Source organism: Melozone crissalis, unplaced genomic scaffold (assembly GCF_028551555.1).
Source record: "Melozone crissalis strain CALT ecotype California unplaced genomic scaffold, PUWL_Pcris_2 ptg000006l_1, whole genome shotgun sequence".
NCBI lineage: Eukaryota > Metazoa > Chordata > Aves > Passeriformes > Passerellidae > Melozone > Melozone crissalis.
In genome coordinates this window covers 48260904-48286023 of record NW_026535784.1, presented here as the reverse complement: position 1 = coordinate 48286023, position 25120 = coordinate 48260904, and the positions used below count along the sequence as shown (strand labels likewise).

At 44.0% G+C, this 25120-nt stretch overlaps 2 protein-coding genes across 2 annotated transcripts; one reads left to right on the top strand and one right to left on the bottom strand.

The window, feature by feature from the left end:
• Positions 1–908: 908 nt before the first annotated feature.
• On the top strand, positions 909–22672 carry LOC128950572 (probable E3 ubiquitin-protein ligase HERC4). The gene is made up of 24 exons (XM_054295446.1): positions 909–1041; positions 1128–1409; positions 2753–2924; positions 3561–3637; positions 4187–4408; positions 5153–5244; positions 5839–5969; positions 6758–6906; positions 7220–7299; positions 7613–7698; positions 8747–8806; positions 9353–9455; positions 9612–9795; positions 10110–10291; positions 11378–11473; positions 12631–12732; positions 12822–12941; positions 16820–16960; positions 17054–17226; positions 18270–18324; positions 19178–19257; positions 20247–20430; positions 20798–20897; positions 21547–22672. The coding sequence occupies exons 1-24, from the start codon at positions 909–911 to the stop codon at positions 21759–21761; spliced, it is 3219 nt and encodes a 1072-aa protein (XP_054151421.1). The 3' UTR covers positions 21762–22672.
• PIGY (phosphatidylinositol glycan anchor biosynthesis class Y) lies at positions 14447–15101 on the bottom strand. The gene has a single exon (XM_054295973.1). It carries the CDS (start codon positions 15005–15007, stop codon positions 14777–14779), a length of 231 nt encoding a protein of 76 aa, XP_054151948.1. The 5' UTR covers positions 15008–15101; the 3' UTR covers positions 14447–14776.
• Positions 22673–25120: the final 2448 nt, after the last annotated feature.

Here is a 25120-nt window from a genome sequence, read left to right as displayed (position 1 = left end):
TTTCTTTCCATTCAGGAGGCAGTGCTTGGAGCAGTTTTTCCTCTCAAGGAGGAGGAGTCCTTAGTTCATGCTTTGGTGCAGAAGGACCTCTAGTGTCCCTTCCCAGCTGATGCTTTGGCATTACTGCTCTAGCTCGGTATTTCTTGATCTCCAGACTTTCCTCCATGCTGTGGAAGGAGATAAGATCCGCAAAGTGCAGGCAGGGAAGTGGCTGGGAGAGATAAGGCTGGGTTGCTCCTCCCTGGGCAGAAGTCACTTACTGTATGCCCCAGCCTCACCTTCCACGGCTCCTCCACATCCTTTTTTCTTCACCTCAGGGACCTCCAGGTGCCTCTTTGTGCACCACAGGCTGCTCTGTTTAAATACATTAGATGCTCCTGCTGTCTCAGTAATGAATTTTCTGCTGAATTTCAGTGAACACCAGTGTAAATCTGTAGATTCATGTTGTCTTTCTTGGGACTTTTGTAGAATGCCCTACCAAAATCTCTTCTTAGTATTCAGCAGCATAAAATTCTCATAAATAGATTGAATTTAATTCATCAGTGGCAGCTATTATGAATACAACAAAAGTGATCTTATGTGTTTTGATCTGTTTCATCATTGACACGGTATCCCTTATTTCATCACCAGTATTGTCCTGCATGTATCACTCCAGTGAAGTGAGACAGTGTGGGGGGTGAGGCAGGCAGGGTGGTCTTTCTGGGATGGGGGAAGCTCACAGGGTCTTTGAAGGCGGGGGAGATTTAGCACAGACTATGAGAGAATGACTTTTAGATGTTGATGTATTTCCAAACCGAGCGTTTCACTTACGGTTTCACTTCCCCCAGCCAAGCCGCCCCTCTGGGTTTGCTGGGCTCTTAGCTGGGATACAGCTGAGCAGCAGAGTAGGTCTCTCGACTCTCCGCAGGATGGACACGGGCGGGTCACTCTCTGAAGTGAATAATAAAGTCAGAAAGCGCATTCTGCACATGGAAGACCCCGGCATCCCTCCACCGCCTGGTGCTTTGCCCTCTCCTCCCACCGGGGCAGCAGCAGCAGCAGGTGAGGAGAGCCAGGAACCCACCGGAGCCCAGTAGCTCAAGCCTTTTCACCGCAGGAGTCGGAGTTTCCCAGCTCGGGGCTCCCAGGTATCGGGCATCCCTCCCGCCGCTCCTCCCGCCGCCGCAGCCCCGATGAGTTTCGGTTTCCATTTCCCCGGCTCGGCGCTGCCCGGGCACTCCCGAGCTGTCGGCGGCCGAGCGATGGCGGGGAGGCGGCGGCGGCCGCGGGGCCGGGGGCGCGGCACGGCAGGTACGGACCGGCGGGACCGGCGCGGTGGGGAGGGCGCTGGGAGACCCCCGGGATGGCTCCGCGCGGGTGGAAGCGCTGGAAGCGCCGCAATTTGCTGGGCAGCCCCTCGGGAACGGGGAGTGAGGGGCTTAGAGGTGTCCCAGGGCGCGGGACTGGAAGGAGGGAGAGCGTGGCGGGGAATGGGCAGGGAGTTTTCCTCTCTAGTTCCATGTCTGATGTGTGAGAGGGGTGGGCAGCGAGTCTCCAGAGGGGTTAGGTAAATCAGGGCAGGCTTTGCTGATGACCGCCTTTCACTCTTGGACATCCTGGGGCTCAGACACTTGTGCTGGAGCAGTGTTACATGCGAGTAAATCAGTGCCTGGTGCCTCTAGGTCCGGAGAGCATCTGCAGCCCCTCAGCTGTAGAGGAGGAGTACTTCCTTCTTGTGAAAAACGCCAGTCACTTGTGTTTAAAATTTTCAAAGTTTAATAGTAATAAAATGGTTATAACAATAGTAATACAGTTAGAGTAATAATAATCTGGACACATTGAATTAGGACAATATGAGACAATAGAACCAAAGAGTTACGGACGTCCGGGTACCTTTTTCTGGGCAGCACGAGCCCGAAAAAGGACACACGTTAACAGAGGATTAACCCTTAAAAGCAATAGCCTATTGCATATTCATACACCTCATCCATGATGTATAAATTCCATTCAAACACAGGATTCTGTCTGGTCATTGTCAACTTCTTCTGAATCCTAACAGCGCCTTCGAGGCGGGAAGAAGTTAGTTTCTTCTTATAAGTGGGCAATAAATTCTTTTTCTCTGAAAGATTTAGATGTCCTGTGGCTGCTATCTCGCTTAAAAAAGTATCCTACATAGCATAGTTTCTATTTTAACATTTTTTATAACCTAGAACTATATTTAACATAGTATTTAAGAGAATTAATACAGCATTACTTTTTAACACAACACATATAATATTCATTTTAAAATTCGCAAAAAGCCAATCATAAAATACACATTTTTCACACTTCTGCTGTAAAGAGGCAATGAGTGAATTGTCTATCGTTGCTTCTCCAGCACCTTGTAAAGTGCTTGACTTGAAGGCATGCAGTCCCCAAGGCTGTGACAAGTCTGGGGTGGCCAGGTGCCTCAGGAAGTGCTTTGTCTCCATCAGACAGTCTCCACAGGTGTACAAGAGCAACAGACTGTGCTTCTGCTGATGTTTCACTGGTTGTCTTGGGAGCTGGTGGCACAGCAGCCTAGGAAATAGAGAAAAGTCCTTTGGTGAGGAGTCATCCAGCATGAAACATGCCAGAGGGTGGGCAGGACACTGAAACCCTAAGGGCCTGAGAAAATAAGACGCACAGGCTTGTCTCACTTCCTCCTGAGAAGCAGAAGCTCTTGCTGAAAGCATTAACACACTGAGATCTTGGGAAGGGGGCCGAGGTGGTTAAGGTGCCTGGGCCATAGCATGACCGTCTGTCTGTCTGTCTGTCTGTGTGTGTCCTGCAGAGAGCGCACAGTCACAGAGGAACGAGGAGGTGCACTGCTCAAACCATGATGGAACACATACACTCATTCTCTCCCCCAATGGGAAACTTTCTGAACACTGGGCTAAAGCTTCAGGAAACTGCCCCAATACAAGGTAAGAAGCTTTCACAGGGTGGAGGTGTGGATGGGCAGAAAATGCAGCCTGCTTTTCCCCACGGTAATATCCAAGAGTTTGACTTCCTGATGTAGAGAGAGAACGGGAACACGTACCTTCCTAGTACTATCTCCTTTTTAACCCAGCCAGAAGTGCACAGATTTTGAGGATGATACCAAGATCTGAGCTGCTTGGCATGCACATGAGACAGGTTTCTCTCAAACTTAGTAAGGGTCAGTGGAACATACCAGAGCAATACAGATGCCTTGCAAATCACCCATGGCTTGGCAAAACTGCAGGTGAAAGACACAAGCATGTCTGAACCTTACCACATTCTGATGAAGCTGTCAGGGTAACCATCATCTACAAATGGCCCAGCAGTTTGCTGTGTGATATTTCTTGCCCAGGGCAAGATAACAGAATCAGGCTGAGCAAGGTTCTTTTCCAGCTTCTCATGGAGCAAACCACAGTGAAGTCAGGTCAGCATAAGAGAAGGGTGAATCAGCTTGCAGGTGACCTGTATTTTTTTTCCACATATTTCCTGCTAGGGCTTGGTGAGCAGACACTCTTTGTCCTTTACTTTGTCTCACAGCACAGCATCTATTTATTTTGATTTTTGTTTCCTTATTTTTGCAGGCTGGTGAAAGAACTGGAAAACCGAATTATTGTTCAAATAGCATGTGGAGACCAGCATGCCATGGCATTATCCAGAGGTAGCCTCTTTCAAGAACACTTTTCCTCCAAACAGGAGTCACACTTGCTCTGAGAAGGCAGTGTTTGTGCTACTTGCAGTAGTAGGTGACACCACTGTAGAATAATGAGCAGTTGGGGACACACAGTGCACTGGCTGTCAGTGCTGCTCCTTCCTCCCAGCACCCAGGGACCTGCACCTCTCTCTGTCTCTCTCCAGTTCCTGAGCGCTGCCCCTCCACAAAAGTGTGTTGTGGAGAGCAGATGTGGCTGCCTTACTCTGCAGTCACCAGACCTGCTCATTCTTAGGTTGCAACACCTTTCTGGCAGAGAGCTTCTAGCAGATATGACTTTAGGGACCTTAATTCTTGCTGTGCATGATGCTGTGCATCACATGGCAATATGGGACTGTCCCAAAGAGATCATAAGAAAACTAATTTGGGCACACATGATGCTCTTGCCTTGGAGCTAGGTCCCTGAAAACAACACTGAGTGTTGCTCCTACTCCCAAAATGCAAATACTCAAGGGAAGCAGTGAGGCTGAGCTGTTTTCTTTTGTTCTGTGTGTGAAGGGGGTGAGCTCTTCACCTGGGGCCAGAACACCCACGGACAGCTTGGAGTGGGGAGCCAAACCACGCTTACTCCCAAACCACAGCTGGTGGAAAGACTGAAGGGCATCCCACTTGCTCAAATTGCTGCTGGAGGAGCTCACAGCATGTGTGTGTCACTCTCTGGAGCTGTGTTCTCCTGGGGAAAGAACAGCTTTGGACAGCTGGGACTCGGAGACACGAAAGGTAAGGAAGGAGAGCACCAGGAGGGTGTTTTCCTCATCAGTGAGCTCACCAGATTGCTCCTCACTATTGTCAAGCTCCTGTGGAGCAGTGGTGGGCAGTAAAGTCTTTTGAAGAAAATATATCTGGAGATGTTCTTTGTTTCCTGACCAGGAAATTCATGCAGGAATGATGTATTTAGTGGTTGTTTTTTCTATAGACAACTTGCAATCATTTTGTGTGGCTAATAGGATAGTGTGGGCTCTTACAACCCTGAGGTCTTATACATCTATTTCCACTCCTGTCTTCTCTTCTCCAGGAAGTCTTGCATGAAAGAAATTAATTTTATATTTTTTAATCTTCTTCAATTCTTTGTAAACAGAAAGTGAGAGAAGAATTTAAATCACCTCTTGTCTTCAGACTTAGAATGCTAGAGAAGAGTTGACAGACAGACAGAACATCTAATCTGAATGTGTCCACACCCTTGAGAATCATACTTTGAAGCCAAGTACCATTTGGCAAGCAGATATGGAAGTACTGCATTTTGTTTCAGACCAAAGTAAATGAAAATAAAGTAATATGAAAAACACAAAACATTATGAGAAAGAATATGTTATACTGGAGGGAAAACGACCCAAACCCAAGGTGTAATTACATTAGTTGCTGTAAGAGAGGGCTGAAAAACACTCAGTCCTCCTGTCTTCTAACTTTTCTGTATATGAGACCCTCTGGTACTCTTTGAATTTAGCAGTATTATCTTTTTTCCAGATAGGGACTGCCCAACCTATGTTGGAGCTTTAGAGCACCGGAAGACTGTGTTTATCTCATGTGGGGCAGATCACACTGCAGTTCTCTCCAAGGTGAGTCTGAAATGGAAAGTCAGCATCTGAGACCTCACCTTGTGAGAAAAGATACACTGCTAAAAGATGAAGGAAAGAGAAAGCATGGAGAAATTGGGATGGTAATGCCTGCTTCCACCTAAGCCTGAAGGCAATCCCCAAGGGATGTTATCTAAGCTATTGAAAAACTGGTCTTTTCTCATATTCCTGTCACCTGCATCCAACCTTTGGCAGGGATATGGTGAATGGGAATCCTGAGACAAAGGGGTGCAGTTCAACTCCCAGCACTTTATGATTTTGTTTTTATATTACACTGGGGACTTGGGAAGATGTGAATGACATCTAATTCACTAGGGTTTACTCATACAAGTAAAATTCTTAAGCAAGAGGGAGTTATTCTCAAAAGTTAAATTGATTTTCTCACGAGCTAAATTATTTGGATTTTCCAGTGTGTGATCTGACTTGATGCAAAGTGATCCCTCCTCATGTTTGAATCAGAGATGTTTCGGATCAAGTTCCACATAAGATGTTGTGTTTTGCAAGCCCTCATTCTTGGCTGAGACCATTTGATTGTTGTTAATAATGCAGTGATCCTGTTTGTTTCTTCGTTTCAAGGAGGGGCTGGTGTGCACCTTTGGAGCAGGAGGGTGTGGCCAGCTGGGTCACAACTCCACCCAGAATGAACTCCTTCCTCGCGTGGTGGCTGAGCTGTGGGGAGCAAGGGTTTCACACATTGACTGTGGCAGGTGGGATGTGCCAATGACTTTTCTGAGGTCAATGCCTTCGGGGAATCACTGAAGAGCGGTAGGGAAGGGGGTCACCAAGATGTTCAAATTCCTGTATCACAATAGCTCAGCACTGTCAGAGTATCCATCCACTGTTCAAGTATAAGCCACCCTGCTGCCAGAGCCCCAGTGAGAGCAGCACCCTCAGTCCTGGTGAGCAGTGGGAGAGAGCTACAAAAGCCACCAGATAAGCCCTTGGTCTTTTTCTCTTTTAATAAACAATATACTGAGTTTGTACTGGGTTCCAAAGGGCAAAGGACTGTCAAAAGCCTGCATCAGGAGAGTCACCGGATTCCCAACCAGACTGATAAACTGGTTGGTTCTTAATAAGAATTGAAGAGCAGTGATAATTCCCCAGTTTCACTTTGCCCTTCTGGAACTGGGCCAGAAAAAGTCTGCTGACAACTCACCTGGGCTTGGTATCAGGCTCAGCAGCACAGAAACTGCACGTTTGAAAACAGAAGGGCGTGAAGCAAGCATGGTGTAAGTATTTTCGTATGTGCAACCCAGCTAAATCACAAACATTAGAGGGTGGTATAGGAAATCTGAGTCCATGTGTGTCTTTATTGCTGAATGTTTATGCAATGAAGAGTTGTAACACTGTGGTTAAAGGGACTCTTTATCTGCACTGTCAGGACTTTTGAAGACAAGCTTCAGGTATACATTCTGAGAAATTTATAAATTATAAATGTTATTCTGCTTTGCCCTGTGGTTTTCACTTACTATGACTTTTTCTTTCCCCTGAACAGACAATACACCCTGGTCTATGTCCATTCCTTGGATAAATTCTATTTCTTTGGCTCTGATGATGAAGGACAACTGGAAGATGAGAGGAAGCCCAAACAGTTGATACCACTTCCCATCGATTCACCAGTGGATACTGGAAAATCCTGCCAGAGTAATGACCACTGCATATGTATACAATCTGTATTTGTTTCTTCCATGGAGATGTTTGCTTTCTTGATTTCATGTTTACACTGAAAGGCAAACATCATGTCTCATCCTTGCTTAGCCATCCCAACAAATTCTAACAGGAATTATTCCATTTGCTGCTTGGTTATCATGGGTAATGGCCTAATAGAATCAAACTTTCAACAGATAACTACTATCTGAAGGGTTTTTTTATTGTTCCACTTTTGTGCACTTAACTCTCTGAAGACAGTGACTGTCTCTTCAAATATTCCTACAACAATCTTTTTGTTCTTTCACAGAAAAGGGTGCATCAAAAAAGGGGATTAAAATTACTGCAGGAGTACACCGAAGTTTTGCCCGTTGCAAGGAGGGGAACAAGGTATGTGCACATTTGATCATAGCTTCTGATTTTACCACTGTCCACATTACTGCTGGAAACATCTGGATTTTCCAACATGCTTGTAGCACTTCAGTTTTATATGTGTCTATTGCAGATTTTTCTGTGCTTTACCTACAGACTAACTTGTATTGCAATTATATATGTTCTGTGGTTAATGCATCTGGATCATGCTGGATGACCATTAATTTGTTCATACTTAGGCTGAAATCTTGTTATGATTGGTTGAAAAAAAAAAAAGAATCCCATCTGCTACAATTTAAATTTTGTCAATGTTTTCATGTATTTCACACAGAATTTGTATTTGAATGGAATTGCCACTCTGGATGATAAAGAAGTGGATGCATGGATTTCTAATTCTAAATGTGAGAGTATAAAAAGGTAAATCAGAAGCTTGCTGTTTGAGTTTGTTTGTGGTTTTTACCCTGTTGCATGACTTTCTCTAAAACCTATTATTCTTTGGAAGCTATTGTAGGAACTGTTGTTCAAGAATTTAGCGAAGGCACAGTCTTGCACCTTGGCACAAAGTTCATGAGGAGCTGACAAGTTAAATCAGTGAAAGACCCTGCCTGCAGACCAAGGCCTTATGCAAAAAGCCTAATCTGAGTACCCAAACTGGAATGCTGTGCCAGCATTTAAAAATTAGTGGTCACTTCTTTAATTACCCATTTTCAAAAGCAATATGTACATACCAATGTGGGATGCCTTACACTTACAGTCTTTCACAGGTTTTATATGGGAGGTTATTTTCTTTGGGAAAGTCTGGCTCCAGCTGCTGATTTTGAGCATTTTGAAAGCTTGGCTAACTTGGAACTAAATGTTTCCCTAACTACGTTTGGAACGGTTTGGACCATGTGAAAAGTGGTGGCTGAGAGGGTGAAAGAGAGGGTTCTTTCCAGACCTCAGTAGGAAGGGCCTGACAGCAAATTGCTTGATAAAATAGCTGCTCCAATAAGAACAGAACCAGGAATACTAGGAGTTAATAAGTCTGATGTTCATTCAGGTTCAGGGAGCCCAGCTTTTGTGCAGCAGTAAATTGATAGCCTGATGGATTTTCCCTCCATGTGCTATAAAGATCCTGTCCATGGAGGGCATTCTCCTCCCTCCCATGTTGCAGTGCCTTTTATTTTGCATAACAAACAAAAGCAGCTAATGTTCTGACCTGTGAGGTCCATGATAACACTCACCAGAATGGAGCACTGGGGCAGAACCTTGAGCAGGGTTCCCTTACAAGGCCCAGAAGAGCAGAGGTGGCTTGCAAAGATCTGTAACTCCTTGAGTACAACATCTTCTGCAACACTGACAGGGGAGTGGTGCTAAGAAAAGTTTTGTGTGGTCAGGTGCAGACACCACTGTACATGGTTTTTGTTCTTTCAGAGTTAAAAACCTGAAGTTGAAAGGACTAACTTTTTTGTTTTTGTACTATCAGGAATATCAGACTGATCTTTTCATCTGAGGCGTGCATCAATGGAAGCTTCCTGGACAAAAGGTAGCATGCACTGACTTACACGTAACAGATTATATTGGCTGCATGTAAACTGACTAGAAAGTGTTGGTTTAGGTCACACAAGTAGAAAATATTAGTTTTATCTGAATTTGCAAGAAGCAAGTTTTTATTTTTCAAAGCTCAAGCTAATATTAAGTTTTTTATAGCCCTGATCCTACTGAAATGTGCTAGAGAAACTCACATTTTAGAAGATTATCCTTTAGTGATATTTGGCAGATGATGATAATCCCCCCAGACAATATTACAGCTCTCAAAGGATCCTTGATAGCTCCTTCTGGCACTGAAGAAGAAGTAATTTTAGGGTGAAATACAGGAATCTACCATTAATAGTTCACAGCCACACAAGACAGAAAGGAGAGGATGTTAATCAAGTCACAAAACAGTGGCTTGTGTTGTCTATCTTCTTAGAACACATGAAATTATACCCACAGGAGCTGCGGCTGAACTTTCCAAGTATTTTCTGATATCACAATGCTTCATTATTCAGTTGAAAAATTATTTAGTGTTCTTTTTTTTATGTTGTGATAGGGACAAACATTTCAAAACTTCCAAAGAAGTCTCAGGCGTAGACATGTCAGAAGTGAGACGTTTTTATGAGAAGATCAGTAAAAACCAAACAGTCTACCAGGAGGTAAGGATTTGATATAAGGATGCTCACTACACAGATACTGAGGAGCTTTGGATTTGTGCATGAAACTTAAGAATTTCATGCCAACCTAATTACTTTAGCAAAACACAATTGCATTTTAACCCTTGTCTCTTTTTAATTTTTTTTCTCCCTCTGAAGGTGCAAATGGAGATTAGGAACTTACTGGAATCATTGTCTTCATCTCCCATCTCACCAGAAAATTTCAGAGTATACTTGATCTTGCCTTTCCTTCTGAGGGGGAAGGATGAAGGCTCTGTCCTTTCTCTGATTGTTCTGGCTGAAACCATAATGAAGCTCCAACCAGAGGACCTGCAAACTCTTGGTAGGGTTTTGTAATGGTAGAACTGAATGATTTAAATTGTTGGTCATTTTCTGCTGCAGAACAAGTGTTATTATCACTGATGTAATGTGTTCCAGAGCTTGAAATAATTGCTTTTGATAGACATAGAAACATGGGAACTATCCAGCAAGGCACAAGAATTTTAAAAATTCTGTCTGAGGTTTAATAGTTTTTGTAGTGCAAGCTTAAACCTTTTTTTATTCAATTCATTTGATAAAAAGAGAAAAAGCAGCTTCATCCACGAATTGCAGTGATCTGTATGTTGCCTGTGACCTCACTAGCTGTTTTCTTTACAGAATGCCTATGGTCAAATCTAGAAACATCCTTTTTCAAGGAGCTGGTCATTCTGTATCAGAGGGCTTCCCAGGAAATTCTGTTCTCATTTGTCCAGGAGTTCAAGGCCACGGGGCCAAGCCGCCTCCACAACCTGGACCCAGTTGAAACTGGGCCTCTGCAAATACTGCAGATGCTTTACCAGGTGAGAAGGTGCTTGGATCCCAATTACACGGGGTGTCTCAATGTAGCCTAGAGTATTTTAGTACTTCTCACTTGTTGAATTCTGTGCGTTTGACACTGCTTCAGGAATCTCTTTGGCTCTACACCAGCACAGTTCTGAAGAAGTCCTGCTGGAGCTGTGCCAAACTGACCCTCTGTAGAAATGAAGAGCTAAAGCATGTTATAGCCCTGGCAGGGGAAAAATGCTCTCAGTGGTGTCAGGAGTGCATCCATTGATGCCTACACAGTTATGGAAATGGTGTCCTTAATGTAACACGCCTATTCCCCTTTCTGCTGGTGAGATCCCTCATCCCAATAACTACTCAGAGCATTTTAAAGACAACCTATCTGCTTGGCACATTGCAGCTGCCACAGAAATGCTCTGTGATGCTTTATGTGATGCTTTAAGAGCCTGTTAAGCTGACAAATTCTCTGGGACAACAGCATTAGAACACCTTTAGCTGTACATGAACAAGGGAAACAAAGGAAGCAATAACTGTGTTCTTCTGGAAACATACTTTCTCTCCACATTCCTGTGGAGATGTTCAAAGTTTATGAAAGTTAAGAGAGATTTGTTAAATTTTTTTCAGACTTGAATATCCTTTTGGCTGAGAATGCAGAATTGGGCCTCAAAGTTTAGACTCTCAAGTTTGTATTTATGCAGATAAATAAACTAAAAAATGTGGCAGGTCCACTCCTCTGTAAGTGATTACATGATTTGGAGCTTTAAATGTTCACTGTTCCCCTGCAAGCATCTTTTCCTGGCAACAAGCAGGAACATGAGTAGGGAACTGCAGAAATATGAAAGACACTCCAAGGGAAATACACTTTTTCTGATGGAGTCCTGCTAAGGGATCTTAATAGTAGATGAAAGTTGCTTTCCTCCTAGTTTATACACAGCTTTCTAAGACTTCTTACTGTGGAGCACTGTGCTGCTTGAGCACTTTTATCCTGTAACTTCTGTGCAGGGTCTCAGAACCCTTTCTGAAGAAAGCCCTGTCAGTCTTGTCCTGCCAGACAGACACAGCTCACTAGTTCTGCTGCTGATAGATTGTGTGTTTCAATGCAGGTGAACTCCAGAACTGGTTTTGGAGTACACGAAAGCATCTTCCAAGTACATGAAGTGAAAGAGATTATCGGCATATGTTCATTCTTCAATATAATAGTAAGTATAAATCTTACCAGCAGTGCAAAACATATATATATATATATATATGGAAGTCAACTCTAGAGACTAACCCAGCACATCTCAAAGGCATTTTATTTTCCCTAGTCCTCCAAAGCTCTAAATTATGCAAGCCCTTTACCATCTCAGTATTCCAGCAACTATAATGGAGCTTTTCCTGAGATGATCCCTGGTTCTGAGAGTTGGAGCTGCCCTCCAGCATCTTAAGCAGCTTTGTTTGCTTTGAACAAGTAATGACTGTGAAATAGAAGCATGAGGGATGGTTGCTATACTTTGTGTTACTCTGGATTTTATTATGTTTAATTAAGATAAATATTTTGAGGTATCTTTAAACTTTTATTTAGAAATCTTATTGAGCATTTCAATGTACTGACACCTTAAAATGAAGCCATGATAATAAAAAATAATCTGTGGCATTTCTTGACACAGAGTGAAAATTAGCTATCAAATGCAGTCAGTGTCAGAGGAAGCAGTATGAAATGGAAATGTGCATAGTAGGGGTTTCCTCTGGCAAAAAACAAGTAAGCTTTCATGCAACTTGGCTGGAATTTGTAGGGCAACTGCCTAATTCCTGCATAAGCTTGTGTTTGCTAATGTACCAATTTTGTACCAATTAACCAGAGTGGAGGAGGAGGTTTGAGCATAGAATCAAATGCCAATTAGGACGTTACCTGAAGTTGGTGCCTTATTATACTGGAGGTGTAGTGTAACACTTTAAATTAGATTATCTTTAGACCAGTATCTATTTTTGGTATTACATATAATAAACTCAGCAGTTTTTACAAACAATATACCATAGCCTGAGTATCCAGGGCATTTTGGTTTAGCTGAATTATGGAAGATGCTGTTAAAATCACTCTCTCTGTTTTATTCTTGAGGCACTACTATAGACAAGTGTCTGTCTGCACAGAGAGGTTAGATACCTCTCTCTGCTTCTCACTCACAGCAGTGTGTAGGAGCTGTTTCTAGGATGTGAACCTCTGTTAGTGCAGTGCTCATGCACACAAGGGCTCATTTCAGAGGTGCAGAAGTTTGCCAGGGTATAGACTGGCAGTTCAGCCTGCAGACATGTCCCTGGACTCTGGTTTCACAAGGGAAAATCAGCATGTCTTTTCCTTTCTTCCTTGTCCTTTCAGATTGTCCCACAGATGCTGACCAACTACCCATGCATCTTTGACAGGGAAAACAAGATATGCCTTCATATTGCAGAATGCAGGGCTCTGGCCGGATTCTTTATTGTAAGTGCAACCAATTTTGTTACGTATCAGAAGAGATAAACACACTGCTAACAGACTATTACTTCAATCCTTGGATGCCCCTTATCCAGATACCCTTTATAGGGATCCCTGAGCCATGGAATTTCTGCGTCAGAAGAGAATGCCTTCTCCAAGACATATGGGAAAATTTAAAGGCTGCCTCAAACCAAGATTTCAGGAAGATGTTAAAGGTAAGATACTAAATTGTATTACTTGTTAGCTCTAAGTATCTTGCTGCAGTGTTCCTTGATTTTCAGTGTTACTGTATATTGGTACAAGAGTTTCAGTATCTTCTGAGCATAGAGCCAAAGAACTGCTCCTCAAATTATTATAAAACATGTTCCATGGATGGTGTAGACTAAATCTGGAGGCAGTATTTTACATCCTTATTCCAGGCAGCTTTGTTGGCATAAGTTAAATGCATGTGGCAGTGCTATTTACTGTGAGGTTGCATTGGGGTAATGGAATAGAATTGCCCAGTTGTCAAAGTCCAGTACTGCTGCTGCTGGACTGACTTCTGAGACTTTCTCCTAGTACATTAAAACCCCAGGGTCTGGGGAACCAGCCTGAGGGGTCAGCAAGCAACACAGCCACACGATTGCATTTCTCTCCTGGAGAGGCTGTCTGAAGGGAAAGGAAGGATAGTGCTGGCCAGAGAGATGGGCATGATTACAGTGCTGCTGTCTCCATGTGCCTTTAGCGTGTGGCTCCCACACAGACCCGAAGGTTGTGGCAGCTGCGTTTCCCGCAGGAATGGCGGTGCTGGCCCTGCCCTGCAGAAGCCATTGGCTGGGACAGGGACACCTGACTGGGACAGGACACTGCCCAGAGCAGAGCTCAGCTCAGGCACCCCGTGCCCCGCCTGCCACTAACACAGACTGGCACCACGCCTGTGCCACAGGAACCACGGACCTTGGTGCCCTGGTGCTTTCCAAGTGAGCTCTCTTGTCAGCCAGAGCTGTCAAAGCTTTTCTTTCCCATTTACTTAGGAGAAATGCACAATGGCTCCCAGAGCTACCTTTCCTTCCTGGTTCCTCACTACACCAGCTGAGAGAGGTACATTTATCTACAGAGGCAGGCAGGGTGTGCTCTGAACTGTCCTCTAGACTTCAAGTCTCCACCTATTGTACAAGCTCTGACAAACAGCTGCCCTTAGCTCAAGTCAGCCTTTGGGCACACCTCGTGAGCACTGCCTTTCACACTGTGCATCACAATATTATTTACCCAGCAGCAGCCTGAAAAATACAACTGCACTGTTAGTATCCCACAGCACTTACAGCCTGGTGCAGCATTTACAACTTGGTGGTTCATTTCTGCATTTTTCAGCAGGTAAAGGACATGAATGTGTTTTGTGTTGCGAATACAAACCACCCAAATGCAAAACATTAAAAAGAAACCTTTACTGTAGCATTGACCTGCCCCCTTCATAGCTGTGTCCTGCTAGAAAGTTTTTGAGACAATATTAAGAACTTGGTATGTGGCATTCTCATGGTGGCCCAAGAAAGAAAATATCTGCAGGTACTGCACATACAGACATGGGTATCATCCAAGAAAGAAATGTCTTCATTTGACTCATCTCAAGTTTTGTTAATAAACACCAGCCCGATTTATTTTAATTTTTGCTCTTCTGACAGTGAGACAAACATATTTCAGTACACACATCTGGATAAAAACCCCCAAAGCTCTCAAAGAGAGATTCGTATCACTGCATGTTTTAATTTTAATTTATTCAGTCAGGGTACTTCCTCATGAAAACTAAGGTTCTAATTAGTGCCACTACAAATGCACAGCACTCTTGAAAGGATAAAACAGAGGGAATTAGTGCTTCTTTTTACTCCTACTCTTTATCTGCATTAACAGTAGTTAACAATGGGCTGCTGCTTCATACACTTCCAGATACTACCAGGAAAATGATGCCAGTCACTAGTGCCAGAAGGAAACTCTCTCAAATGAACTGCAATACTCGATAAGATTAAACAAAATTACGTTGATTTAGAGAAGCCCAGGGGTTAGCAAAGGCACCGCACTAGTTGTGCCTAAAAAGCTTAATCCCCATCCAGGTCCACAGGTGAAAGAACACATAAACCGGTACTGTCACGGGAAGGAGGAGGCTGTAGAAACACAGGCTGGCTGTGCTGGTGCAGCCCTGGGGGAAGTTTTCGTCCACGCTGGCCGAGTAGAACAGGCCTGCCAGGGACAGCAGGGGAACGAGCACAGTCAGCGTGGGCAGCGAGGGCAGCAGCCCAGCCCCGGCCATCAGGCCCCGGTACGGCCGGGCCCGGCGGCTCCTCACGGCTGCTCCGAGCCCTCGGCCGGCGCCTTGGTGTGCGTCCTCCTGGCAGCCTCCGGAACCATGTTCGGGATGCCGTCGATGATGGGGTACGCGATGCCCAGCTCCTCGTTAATGAGCTCGTTCGTAGATTCTTCGTACCTGCTCAGCCAAGTCGGGAAGGGGGGAGAAACACCCAAGTGAAAACGTGAGGAGCAGGGACTAACCTGGCTTTGCCCCGGGCTCGGGCGCAGCTCCCCCGGCCCATGCTCACCTCAGCGGCCGCTTGGAGAGCGGGCACACCAGGAAGCGCAGCAATGATGGCTCCAGGGGCTGCGGCCGCGCTGAGCCGGAGCCCGAGTCTGGGCCGGAGCCCGAGCTTCGTTGCTGCTCCTGCTGCCGGTGGCAGTGCCGGCGGTGCCCGGGGCCGGCCGGGGCCGCCCCTCGCAGCCGCAGAGCCAGCAGCAGGGCCGGGCCGCGCAGCATGGCCGCCGCTTCCGCCGCCACGGCCCGCCCCGAGCGGCACCGCCCCGCCGCCCGCCCCCCTCAGCCGGGCTCCCGGCGTGTTTCGGAACGTAGAATAGATCCAGGTTAAGTCAGGATGGTTTGCGGTGTAAGATCTTTATACACTTTCAAGCTTAATCAGGAAGAAAGGAGAACTAGTCAGTGGAACAGGCAGCAGGCAGCATTCCCTAGCCAAGGACATCCGGGAATGAAAAGCCTTAAGGATGCAGTAAATCAAGATGTTGATGTATGTCTGTACATACATTGCTAACTTGGTAAAATACTCAGTGTGAAAAACGCCGATCACTTGTTTTGAAAATTTTAGAAGTATAATAGTGATAAAATGATTATAACAATAGTAATACAGTTAGAGTAATAATAATTTGGACAAATTGAATTAGGACAATATGAGACAATAGAGACAAAGAGTTACGGACGTCCGGGTACCTTTTTCTGGGCAGCACGAGCCCGAAAAAGGACACACGTTAACAAAGGATTAACCCTTAAAAGCAATAGCCTATTGCATATTCATACATCTCATCCATGATGTATAAATCCCATTCAAACACAGGATTCTGTCTGGTCATCGTCAACTTCTTCCTCTTAATCCTAACAGTGCCTTCGAAACGGGAAGAAGTTCGTTTCTTCTGATAAGAAGGCAATAAATTCTTTTTCTCTGAAAGATTTAGGTATCCTGTGACTGCTATTTCGCTGCAAGTCCTTTCTTAAAAAAAAGTATCCTACATAGCATGGTTTCTATTTTGACATTTTTTGTAACCTAAAACTATATTTAACACTGTACTTAAGAGAATTAATAGAGCATTACTTTTTAACACAACACATATTCATTTTAATATTTGCGAAAAGCCAATAATAAAACACATGCATTTTTCACACTCAAGGTCCATGTAGCCTGTAGCTGAACTGTGTTCATTGTAATAGTCAAAATCACACCCACAGGGCAAAGAGACCCCTGCCCAGGTGAAGACCCTTCCCCTGAGGGTGTGTGGAAGTCACCTGGGGTTATGTAACTTGTTTGGAAATTACTAACCAAGCATAACAGACTTGGACAGTTACAAACTCCGAATTTCTGTCTACAAATAATGGCTCAAAAAGTCTGGTGGGGGTTGCTTGATTTGTGGACTACCACTGAGTACCCAGGTTGGCACAACCATGAGATAAAAAATCAGTGTCTCTCTCGGGTGTGTAATTATTGGCTTGTTGCACACCAGGTAAGGAATCTGATTTTGTGAGCAATGTGAGTGTCTCTATTTATGGCTGTCTCTGCCCTTGCAGGTGTCCTTTGTGGGTGAGGCAGGGATGGACCAAGGTGCAGTGTCCCAGGAGCTCTTCAGTGTTGCAGCCAGGACCCTCTGCCAGCCCAGCACCATCACCTTCTGCCACTTCACCTCCGGCCTCGTGTGGTTCCCCAGACAGGCAAGGCAGCCCTGCGGGGATGGGTGGGGGCCCCAGCCATGGGAAAAGGCAGTCATGGCTCGTTCCTAACCAGGTGTGCTTGTTCCTAACCAGGCCCCGAGCTGTGAGGATGAGGACATCTTCCTCTTGATTGGGACACTGTGTGGAATGGCCCTGTTTAACCAGCACACGGTGCCCTTGCCCTTCCCCAGGGCTCTCTACAAAAAGCTACTGGACCTGGCCCCCACTCTGGAGGACCTTGAGGAACTGCTGCCAACCGTGGGCCGGTATGTGCCAGGCATGGCCAAGCTTTGGCTGGGTCCCTTGCCTTGATCATGCACTGGGAGATCCCAGAGACTCAATTTGGGGTACCCATGGCATCTACATTTGCCTTTGTGAAGCTGCTAGAAGTCACAGATTTCTAAGAGGTCCTTGTCCAGGGCATGGATGTTGCTCTCGGAGGCTGGCATTGCCAAAACAAAATGCCAAGCCTCATGACTTAGAAGGTGTCAGATCTCTGCTCCACCAAAGTTTAAGTCCACACTGTGAATATATAAGTGTTCAAAACACTTTGGGCTGTAGTTTGGACTTGAAAAAACTAATGACTCAATTATTAATGTTGGAGTTTTTTTCCCTGATTTATTAATTATCAATTTCCACAATATTGCCTTGCACAAGTACAGTATTACAAAATGCAGCCAATTCTGAGAACCCTTGTGCAGAATTTCCATGCACTGGGAGAGGAGATATCAGGCAGACATGAAAGGGAGAGGTGCTGCTGCCACCAGCATAATGCTTCTAGGCCCCTGAAGCCCAGTCTTCCAGGCAAGTGATATAAACAACCAAGAAGATGAGAATCCCATCCCAGTGACTGTGTTGAGGTGCTAAATTCCTGAGGTGCTAAATTCACTGAGGTTCCTCAGTGGAACACAAGCGTGCCAGCAATACTTGGAAAGGTGCTGCACCCCAAAACAATTCTCCCAGATCATCCCTCTGTTCCACACTTAATTCCTCACTAGATAATGTCTAGAGAGGAAGCAAGACTGTGGTCTCAAACCCAGTTGTCACTGAACTTGGTTTAAAGTTGTCCATACAGGGCATGGGAATGGACTTGCCTGGAAGCTTTTTTTACTGGAGGCATTTGTGCTCAGCTTATGTCAGCAGCATGATGAAATTTCAGTGCCATATATCATGTTTCTGTGTGAGTGTAGGTGTTATGTACATGTATGCATTTAAATACTGCTTGTCAAAGGATGTTTTCTAGCAGAATTTGCAAGTACACTGAAAGGTCACATTTCTTCACTCTTTAATCCCTTTTGTGTTTGGACAGGAGTCTTCGGAGAATTTTGAATGGAGAAAGTGATGACTTGGACTTGAACTTCACGGTAAGACATCCCACTAAGGTACTGTCTTGGTTTGGAAAGACAGGTGCCTGCTAAGGAAGGCAGGAGCTTCCCCTGAAATGGAGAATGTCAGCCCTCCCTGCCCTTTCAAATTACTATAAATTTTAAATTAAAGGGCTCTCAGGCAAAAAATATTGGAGCAGGAAATAACAGTTCTTTAATAGGGAAGAAAATAAAAGGATAAAATAAACAATGCAGTACACTAAAACAACACTGACATAGTCAGAACACAACCCGACACCCTGTTGGTCAGGGTGTTGGTAGCAGTCCAATTGGAATTGTGGCTGCAGTCCTCCTGGAGTGTCAGGTGTGGTTCTGCTGGAGCAGGGATCTTGTAGGAAAAGGATGTGGTCTTCCTCTGAAGATCCAGTGGAAGAAGATGCAGCTGCTGTTCCTTTGGGAAATCCAGTGGAGAAGCTGTGTTGGTATTCCAGAATCTCCAGATTATATCTGGGTAAAATACTTGGCTCCTCCCTTTGGGCAGAGCATCTCACAATGGGATGCTACAGTTCTTATCAGTCATACAGTGACATTCAATAGCCTGTTATCAGCAGATGTCCCCTCCCAAGGGAGGAGTGATTGTGGAAGAGATAAAGAAAACTGCCCATTTGACAAAAGACAACTGCCATACAGATGGTAATAGAACACATCTTGCCTTGCAATCTGGAACAGGTACTTGGGCAAGACACTGTCCCAGTGCAAGTGACACAACTTGTCTGTAAACTCCAACTAGTGAGAGTGCCCTGTCAGGCCCTTCAGGAGGAATGAGAGATGTAGCACATATATATCTGTCACATATAGATATAGCAGCCAATGTTTGAATTTATTTGCATAGATAATGGAAGGGGGAGATTCCACGGATGTTGCTGAACTTAAAGAAAATGGTGCCAACATTCCTGTCACTAAGGATAACAGGTCAGTTTTATTTTTATATTTCTTAATCCTGGTGTATTGTTACAAATGTATGAAGTAACATGTCTGTACCTATCCCCATATGCTTTTAGAAAATATTGACTTCTGTATTGTGCCATTGGTCTTGGTCCCATAGGTGGTACACTTTCTGTTCCTGCTGTGCTTGCTGCACACATGCTAAACACTAGCAATTTGTGCAAGCAGTGGATAACATGGGGATCTTTGCATATCCTGGTATCTGCATATACAGATACCTGGCAAATGTAAAAAAATAACCTGGAACAGTATTTTCAGGCAAAACCAGATGGTTTTTCTGTGAAATCCAGCTATAGGTACACCTCTTTAGGAGTTTTTTAAGACCAAAATGTTTCCTGCTTAGTTACCTATATGGAATGTATCTTGTACATAAAGGAGAAAGAGCAATCTACCAATAAGGCTTTGTGTCAATATTAATCTCTGCAGAGAAGACAGAGAGAAATTCTGTGTCCTGAATTATACAGATGACCTGAGGACCCATAGGGACCCATGAAAGGGCTCTTTAAGAAGCTTGAAGTAGAGCATTTACATTGAGTTGATTGTACAGTACAATGTCACTACACAAATCCCCATCTGAAGTAGAGAGAAGAGTGAAACTATTGATTAACAGCTGTGCAAATATTTATTTCGATTTCAGGGAAATTCTTGGGCTTTCAATGGGAGTTAAGTCTGCTAGGTTCCATCTATTAAAATAATCAGGTGTCTGGGAGGATTTCATTGGAGCATTCACATGAAGTACAAAGAGTGTTACCAAATGAATCCATTCTGGCCAGCATTCTCTTTTATTTGTGAAGATGCTCCCAGCTTATTCAGTGAATAACTAATTGCCAGTGACAACTGGTCTCAGTGAAGACTGTCTGAACACCACAGCAGGTCATATGGAATAAAGGAATAAAGTTCTCTATAATTCTCCTTTTAGAAAAGCACCACCAATGCTCATTTGGTATCTGTTGCAGGAAAGAGTATGTTGACTTGTATGTAAATTATAAGTTCAATAAATCAGTACAGAAGCCATTTGAGGACTTTATGCAAGGGTTCTTAAGAGGCTGCCCAGCTAGAAATTGGAAGATGTTTTTCCCTGAAGAGCTGCAGGTTCTTCTCCAGGGACAGCCAACGTTTGACTGGCATCTGCTGGAAAAGGTATTGTATGCAAGCACAGTGTCCTTCTGCTCTGTCTGTTAAGCATAAACTACTTCTGACTTGTTCTTTCACTGAGTGCATAACAGATGGACAGAAGCTCCCAGAAGTTTCTCTTTTTTGATTTGTGTTGATGTTCTGTCTCTCATCTACGTCAGCCACAAGAATAAAGGGGAATAGGTATCAAGCCATAACTCAGGGATTGTCATTTGAATCTTTGAAAAACAAATGAACAAGCAGATTCCAGAGGTTAAGGGGATTTGAGTATCTATGAACAGGATTATATAATTTATCAGATAGAATGTTGCTTTAAATATAAATGGAAATATTGAGGATTAACTGGCCTGTTTTATTTTTGTCTCTTTGACAGAATGTGGTATACACAGAGTATACCGAGTCAGATCAAACCATCAGGAATTTTTGGACTGTGTTTCACGAGCTACCAGAAGAAAAAAAGAAAATGTTTCTTGGTAATATATCAGGCATTTAAAACTTTGCATAGCCCTTTTCTTTCCCCCACAGCACACATACTACATACTACACTATACTATACTATAGTTCCAAACTGTAGCTTTTCAATGTGTTCACCCCTGCTGCTGCCACATTTTCTAGTGAAAACCACAAAAAATAATGCAAGGAGCTGCACAGGGACAGCTCTGACCCTCCTCCCATCCCCTGAGGTTTGCCTGAGTGCACCCTGAAGCTTGCAGTTCCTTTATCCCTTACTTTTGTCGTTGTGTTGTTGGTCAGAGGCTGCAGTTTGTGAGAGTACACTGTGTTGATGTAAGCAGTATACCTTTTTCAAAGGGTTGCAGAAGCTGGGTCATCCTTTTTAAAGGTAGAAGGTCAGACCTAGCCTGGCCTTTCTCATCCACACAGTCTATAATAGAAAGTAGAAGAGGGCTTGTAACTACTGTGAATCAGTAAGAGACTTTAATCTGTATTCAGGTGCAAATTCTACAAAGCATAATACTTAGCTTAGGAAAATATCTGTATGTTTACACTAATTTCTCTTCATTATTTTCATTAACATTAATTATTTTAATGACTTTCAGCTTTCTTTTTTTTTTTTTCCATTTGCTAACTTTTTCTTGTTTTTCTTTTTTTTCATTTCTTCAGTTTTTTTGTCAGGATCTGATCGAATCTCTGGCTATGGACTGGAACCTTTTACATTTTGCATTGCAGATCCTCAAAAAGAAAATCCAGACGAGAGCTCTCCCTCTGTCATTACTTGCACCCTGACTTTGTTCCTCCCCAGATATAGCAGAAAAAAAATACTCAAAAAGAAGTTGCTTTATGCCATAGAGCATAATGAAGGTTTTGGCCGTGAGTAACGCTGGGATAGAAGACTTAAAAGCAAAAATAAGAATATGAGTCTTTGTTCACTTGCCATATTTTCTCTTAATAACTCAAATTTACTGGTTTCTAGCCTGTCTTATTTTTACTGCACTTTATAAACACCTGAGTGTGTGTATTTGCTGAGATTTTACATTGCTTGTAAAATTGAGCTTTGAGCAGATATTTCATAGTTAGATTGTAAAGTTAGGAAAGAAGAATCCTGTTTGGCACACTTTGGAGAAGCAAACTGATAACCAAGCATATTTACATATATGTGCAGGCAGGGTCTGCAGTGTTCTGGTTGTGTTAGGACAGTGAGCTCCCATGAGCAGCAGGGATGCTGTGATTTGTACATTTCTGCATTAGCAAGCACACAACCAGGATGTGCTAAGCAGTCACCCTTGCAAGCAAAGCAGGGGTAAGGTTTTCATCTGTGTTACTTAAGGGTTCTCATGGGAGCAACTAACACATTTAATGAGATTGTGAATTGAAGGAGCAGTCTGTGCTCACCTGGCTATGGTCTATGATTTATCTGAGAGAAATTCGTAGGAGGATTTGATCATTCCTAGACTTTTTCAAAAGCTGTATTAATGAATTATAATAATACAATTTTTTTGTTATTTAGTGTGATAATTGTGATATTTGTCATGTTTCATTATAACTTCTAAGGAGATGTTTCACAATTAAATCATAAAATCTTAGGCTTGCAGAACAGCACTGCCTACAGAGCCCTGTGGACATGAGGCTGGCAGGGCTTCAGGAATCTCATTGTCAAAGCAGTGCAGAGCACTGGCAGGATATTAACCATGTCAGGCAGGACGGGTGTTTACTGTGTATTTTGCTATGTGGAGAGAGGGAGAGAAACAACAGCCATTATTTTTCAGCAGTCTTCTCTTTGGTGCATTAAATGTGTCAGGGGACATCCATATGTAAAGAAGACTTTTACTGTCTTAAATTAAATGATGAAGGATTAAATTTTCACCCCTGTAGCTGTGTTCTTCCTTCCCTGTGCATCTGCATACGTGGATAAGCATAGCAGGCAGTGTGTCTGTGTTGTCTATCCTCCTTGGAATGGGGGGGCCCTTCACAAGTGGAGTCAAAGGCTGATGTAAGCTTGTTTCAAAGAGATGCATTGTACATGCTGAACAAGTCAGTCTTCCCTGTGTGATGCAGAATGACATTGTTACCTACTTAAAAAAAAAAAGGCAAGTTTCCTTTTAAGTTACAGTATAGTAATCTAAAAAAAAAAAAAAAAAATTCGACATGGCTTGCTCAGATCTAACCCCTGTCCCCCTCACCCCCCCGGAACAAACAGGACATCACAGGGTTGCTTACATCATCTGAGGAAGGCAGCACTCTGGTGTATTTTTGTGGAAAGAGGGAACTTGCAGAAACCCAAGGTGTTGCCCACATCTCACGTCCAGCTGATGCTGCCACACCACCACAGATTTCTGTTTTGGCAGCTTAACCTGCTGTTCTTCATCAGCCTACTCCTGGCTGTTGTTTCCCTTTTTATGGTTTTCTAAGCTTCAGAGTCATCTTCTGTGCTGTGCAAATGCACAAAAGATGTATTCTCTTTAGAATTCAAAATAACCCATTAGAGATTAAATGATAATAGGTTTATTTAGAGCCTGGAGGTATTTCCTTCTCATCATGTATGATGCAACATCACATGGGAGATTAAAGCCCAGAGTCACTTTCAAGGCTATTTTTAAGTTGTCCTCAAATAATCTCTGCTTATATATATATATATATGTGTGTGTGTGTGTGTGTATATATACACACACATTACATAAAGACTTTCAGAGTAGTGCACTCTCTGATTTTCTGAAATTAATTTGGACACTGGATTGTGTCTACATTTTCTCAAGCAGCGCCTGTTATAAAATACACAGGAGAATATAAGATGAGTGAGCATCACATTCAGCTGTGAGTTCAAAAGGCTTCACACAGGCAGCAAAAGTATATTGAACCCATAGCAGGATTTTTTTAGGCCACTCATCTGAGCTGAGCATCACCTGTAGACAAGTGCAAGAACAGCCTTGAAAGTCCTCCTGGAAGCTGAAATGTAACCAGTTAAAAATTGGTTTCAACAAGAGACTCCTGACTCCCTCACACAAATTCTAGGCTTTGCTCCATCATTTTCTTTTTTTTTTTTTGTTTGTGTCTGTACCTTCCCCTCCTTGACTACGCAATCAGAAACAGAGGAAACTGAGTGTAAACGGAAATGATCTATTTTGCAAAGGTCTCCAGACGATGAAATAAACAAAACAGAAACAAACACAAACACAGAAAAGTATGTTTTCCTCTATGTATGCTTTCAGTTATTCTAGAAGCTGCTTGTAACGCTGGTTAAGCCAAAGATGTTACATGACAGGTGTAATTTTATATTGGAGTAGCTATTTACTCTAAACATGAGTGATCCATGCAAATACTGGTGATTTTCACCTGATCCGTCACACATGTTCTGCTAAATGCACAAACACTGCAAACTGCCAGAGATGCAGCATAAGGACCACAAATACTTATGGGCACTGGACATACCCCAGGGACTTCTTCCCCTCATACTGAGCCCTTGCAAACATCTGAGGTTTGCTCCAAACATTGACTGTCATTTTGGTGGTCTGAATGGGATCGAGCTTGTGCATTGCCCTTGTGGAGCCTTTTTCTAATAGATGGCACTAAAACCAGAAAATCAGTACTTGGGAGTTACATAATTGCTTGCTCATTGGCCTCTTTATTTTTTTCTCCTCTCTCTCAGCGGAGATTTTGACAACAAACCATTCGAGGTTGAAACTTTCAATAAATTTGAGCTCCTAAACAAATGAGCCTGCCAGGTAACCAGAGGCCACATAAAAGGAAGAAGAAACAGACTGGGGGAAAGAAACTGACTATTGTTATTAGTAAGTGACATTTCGTGCTTAACGCATTCTCAAACACTTGAAAGCTGCCTTTCCCTTGAGACCTGCATTTAGAACAGCTTAAATTCCGGAATGCGCTTAACTTGGCCCGTCGCTTCTGCTGCGTTTAGAGCGGCGAGCGATCCGCAAGGCTAAAGCCGCGCAGCCCGGCGGGCGGAGCCGCCTGTGCCCAGCGCCCCGCCCGCGCCATTCCAGCACCGCTGGGAAGGCCAGGAGCGCCGAGGCCTCGCTAGAAGCCCGAGGCCGCCGCCAGGAGCGCTGAGCCCCGGACAGGAGCGCGGAGCCCACACCGTGCCCGGCCCCGGGGCAAGCAGATTCCCGATCCTCCCCGCGCCCGCCGGGGGCCGGGCCCGCCCTGCGCATTGGCCGCGCCGCGCGTCACTCCCGGCGGCGGCGGCGGCAGCAGCGGGGCCGGGACTTCCTCGTCGCCGCGG

Coding starts and splice junctions, on each gene's coding strand:
- LOC128950572 (XM_054295446.1), top strand. CDS start 909: ATGGACACGGGCGGGTCACTCTCTGAAGTGAATAATAAAGTCAGAAAG. Junction 1,410..2,752: donor CAGCCCCTCGGGAACGGGGA/GTGAGGGGCTTA, acceptor GGGCCATAGCAT/GACCGTCTGTCTGTCTGTCT. Junction 16,961..17,053: donor TCGTGTGGTTCCCCAGACAG/GCAAGGCAGCCC, acceptor GTTCCTAACCAG/GCCCCGAGCTGTGAGGATGA.
- PIGY (XM_054295973.1), bottom strand. CDS start 15,007: ATGGCCGGGGCTGGGCTGCTGCCCTCGCTGCCCACGCTGACTGTGCTC.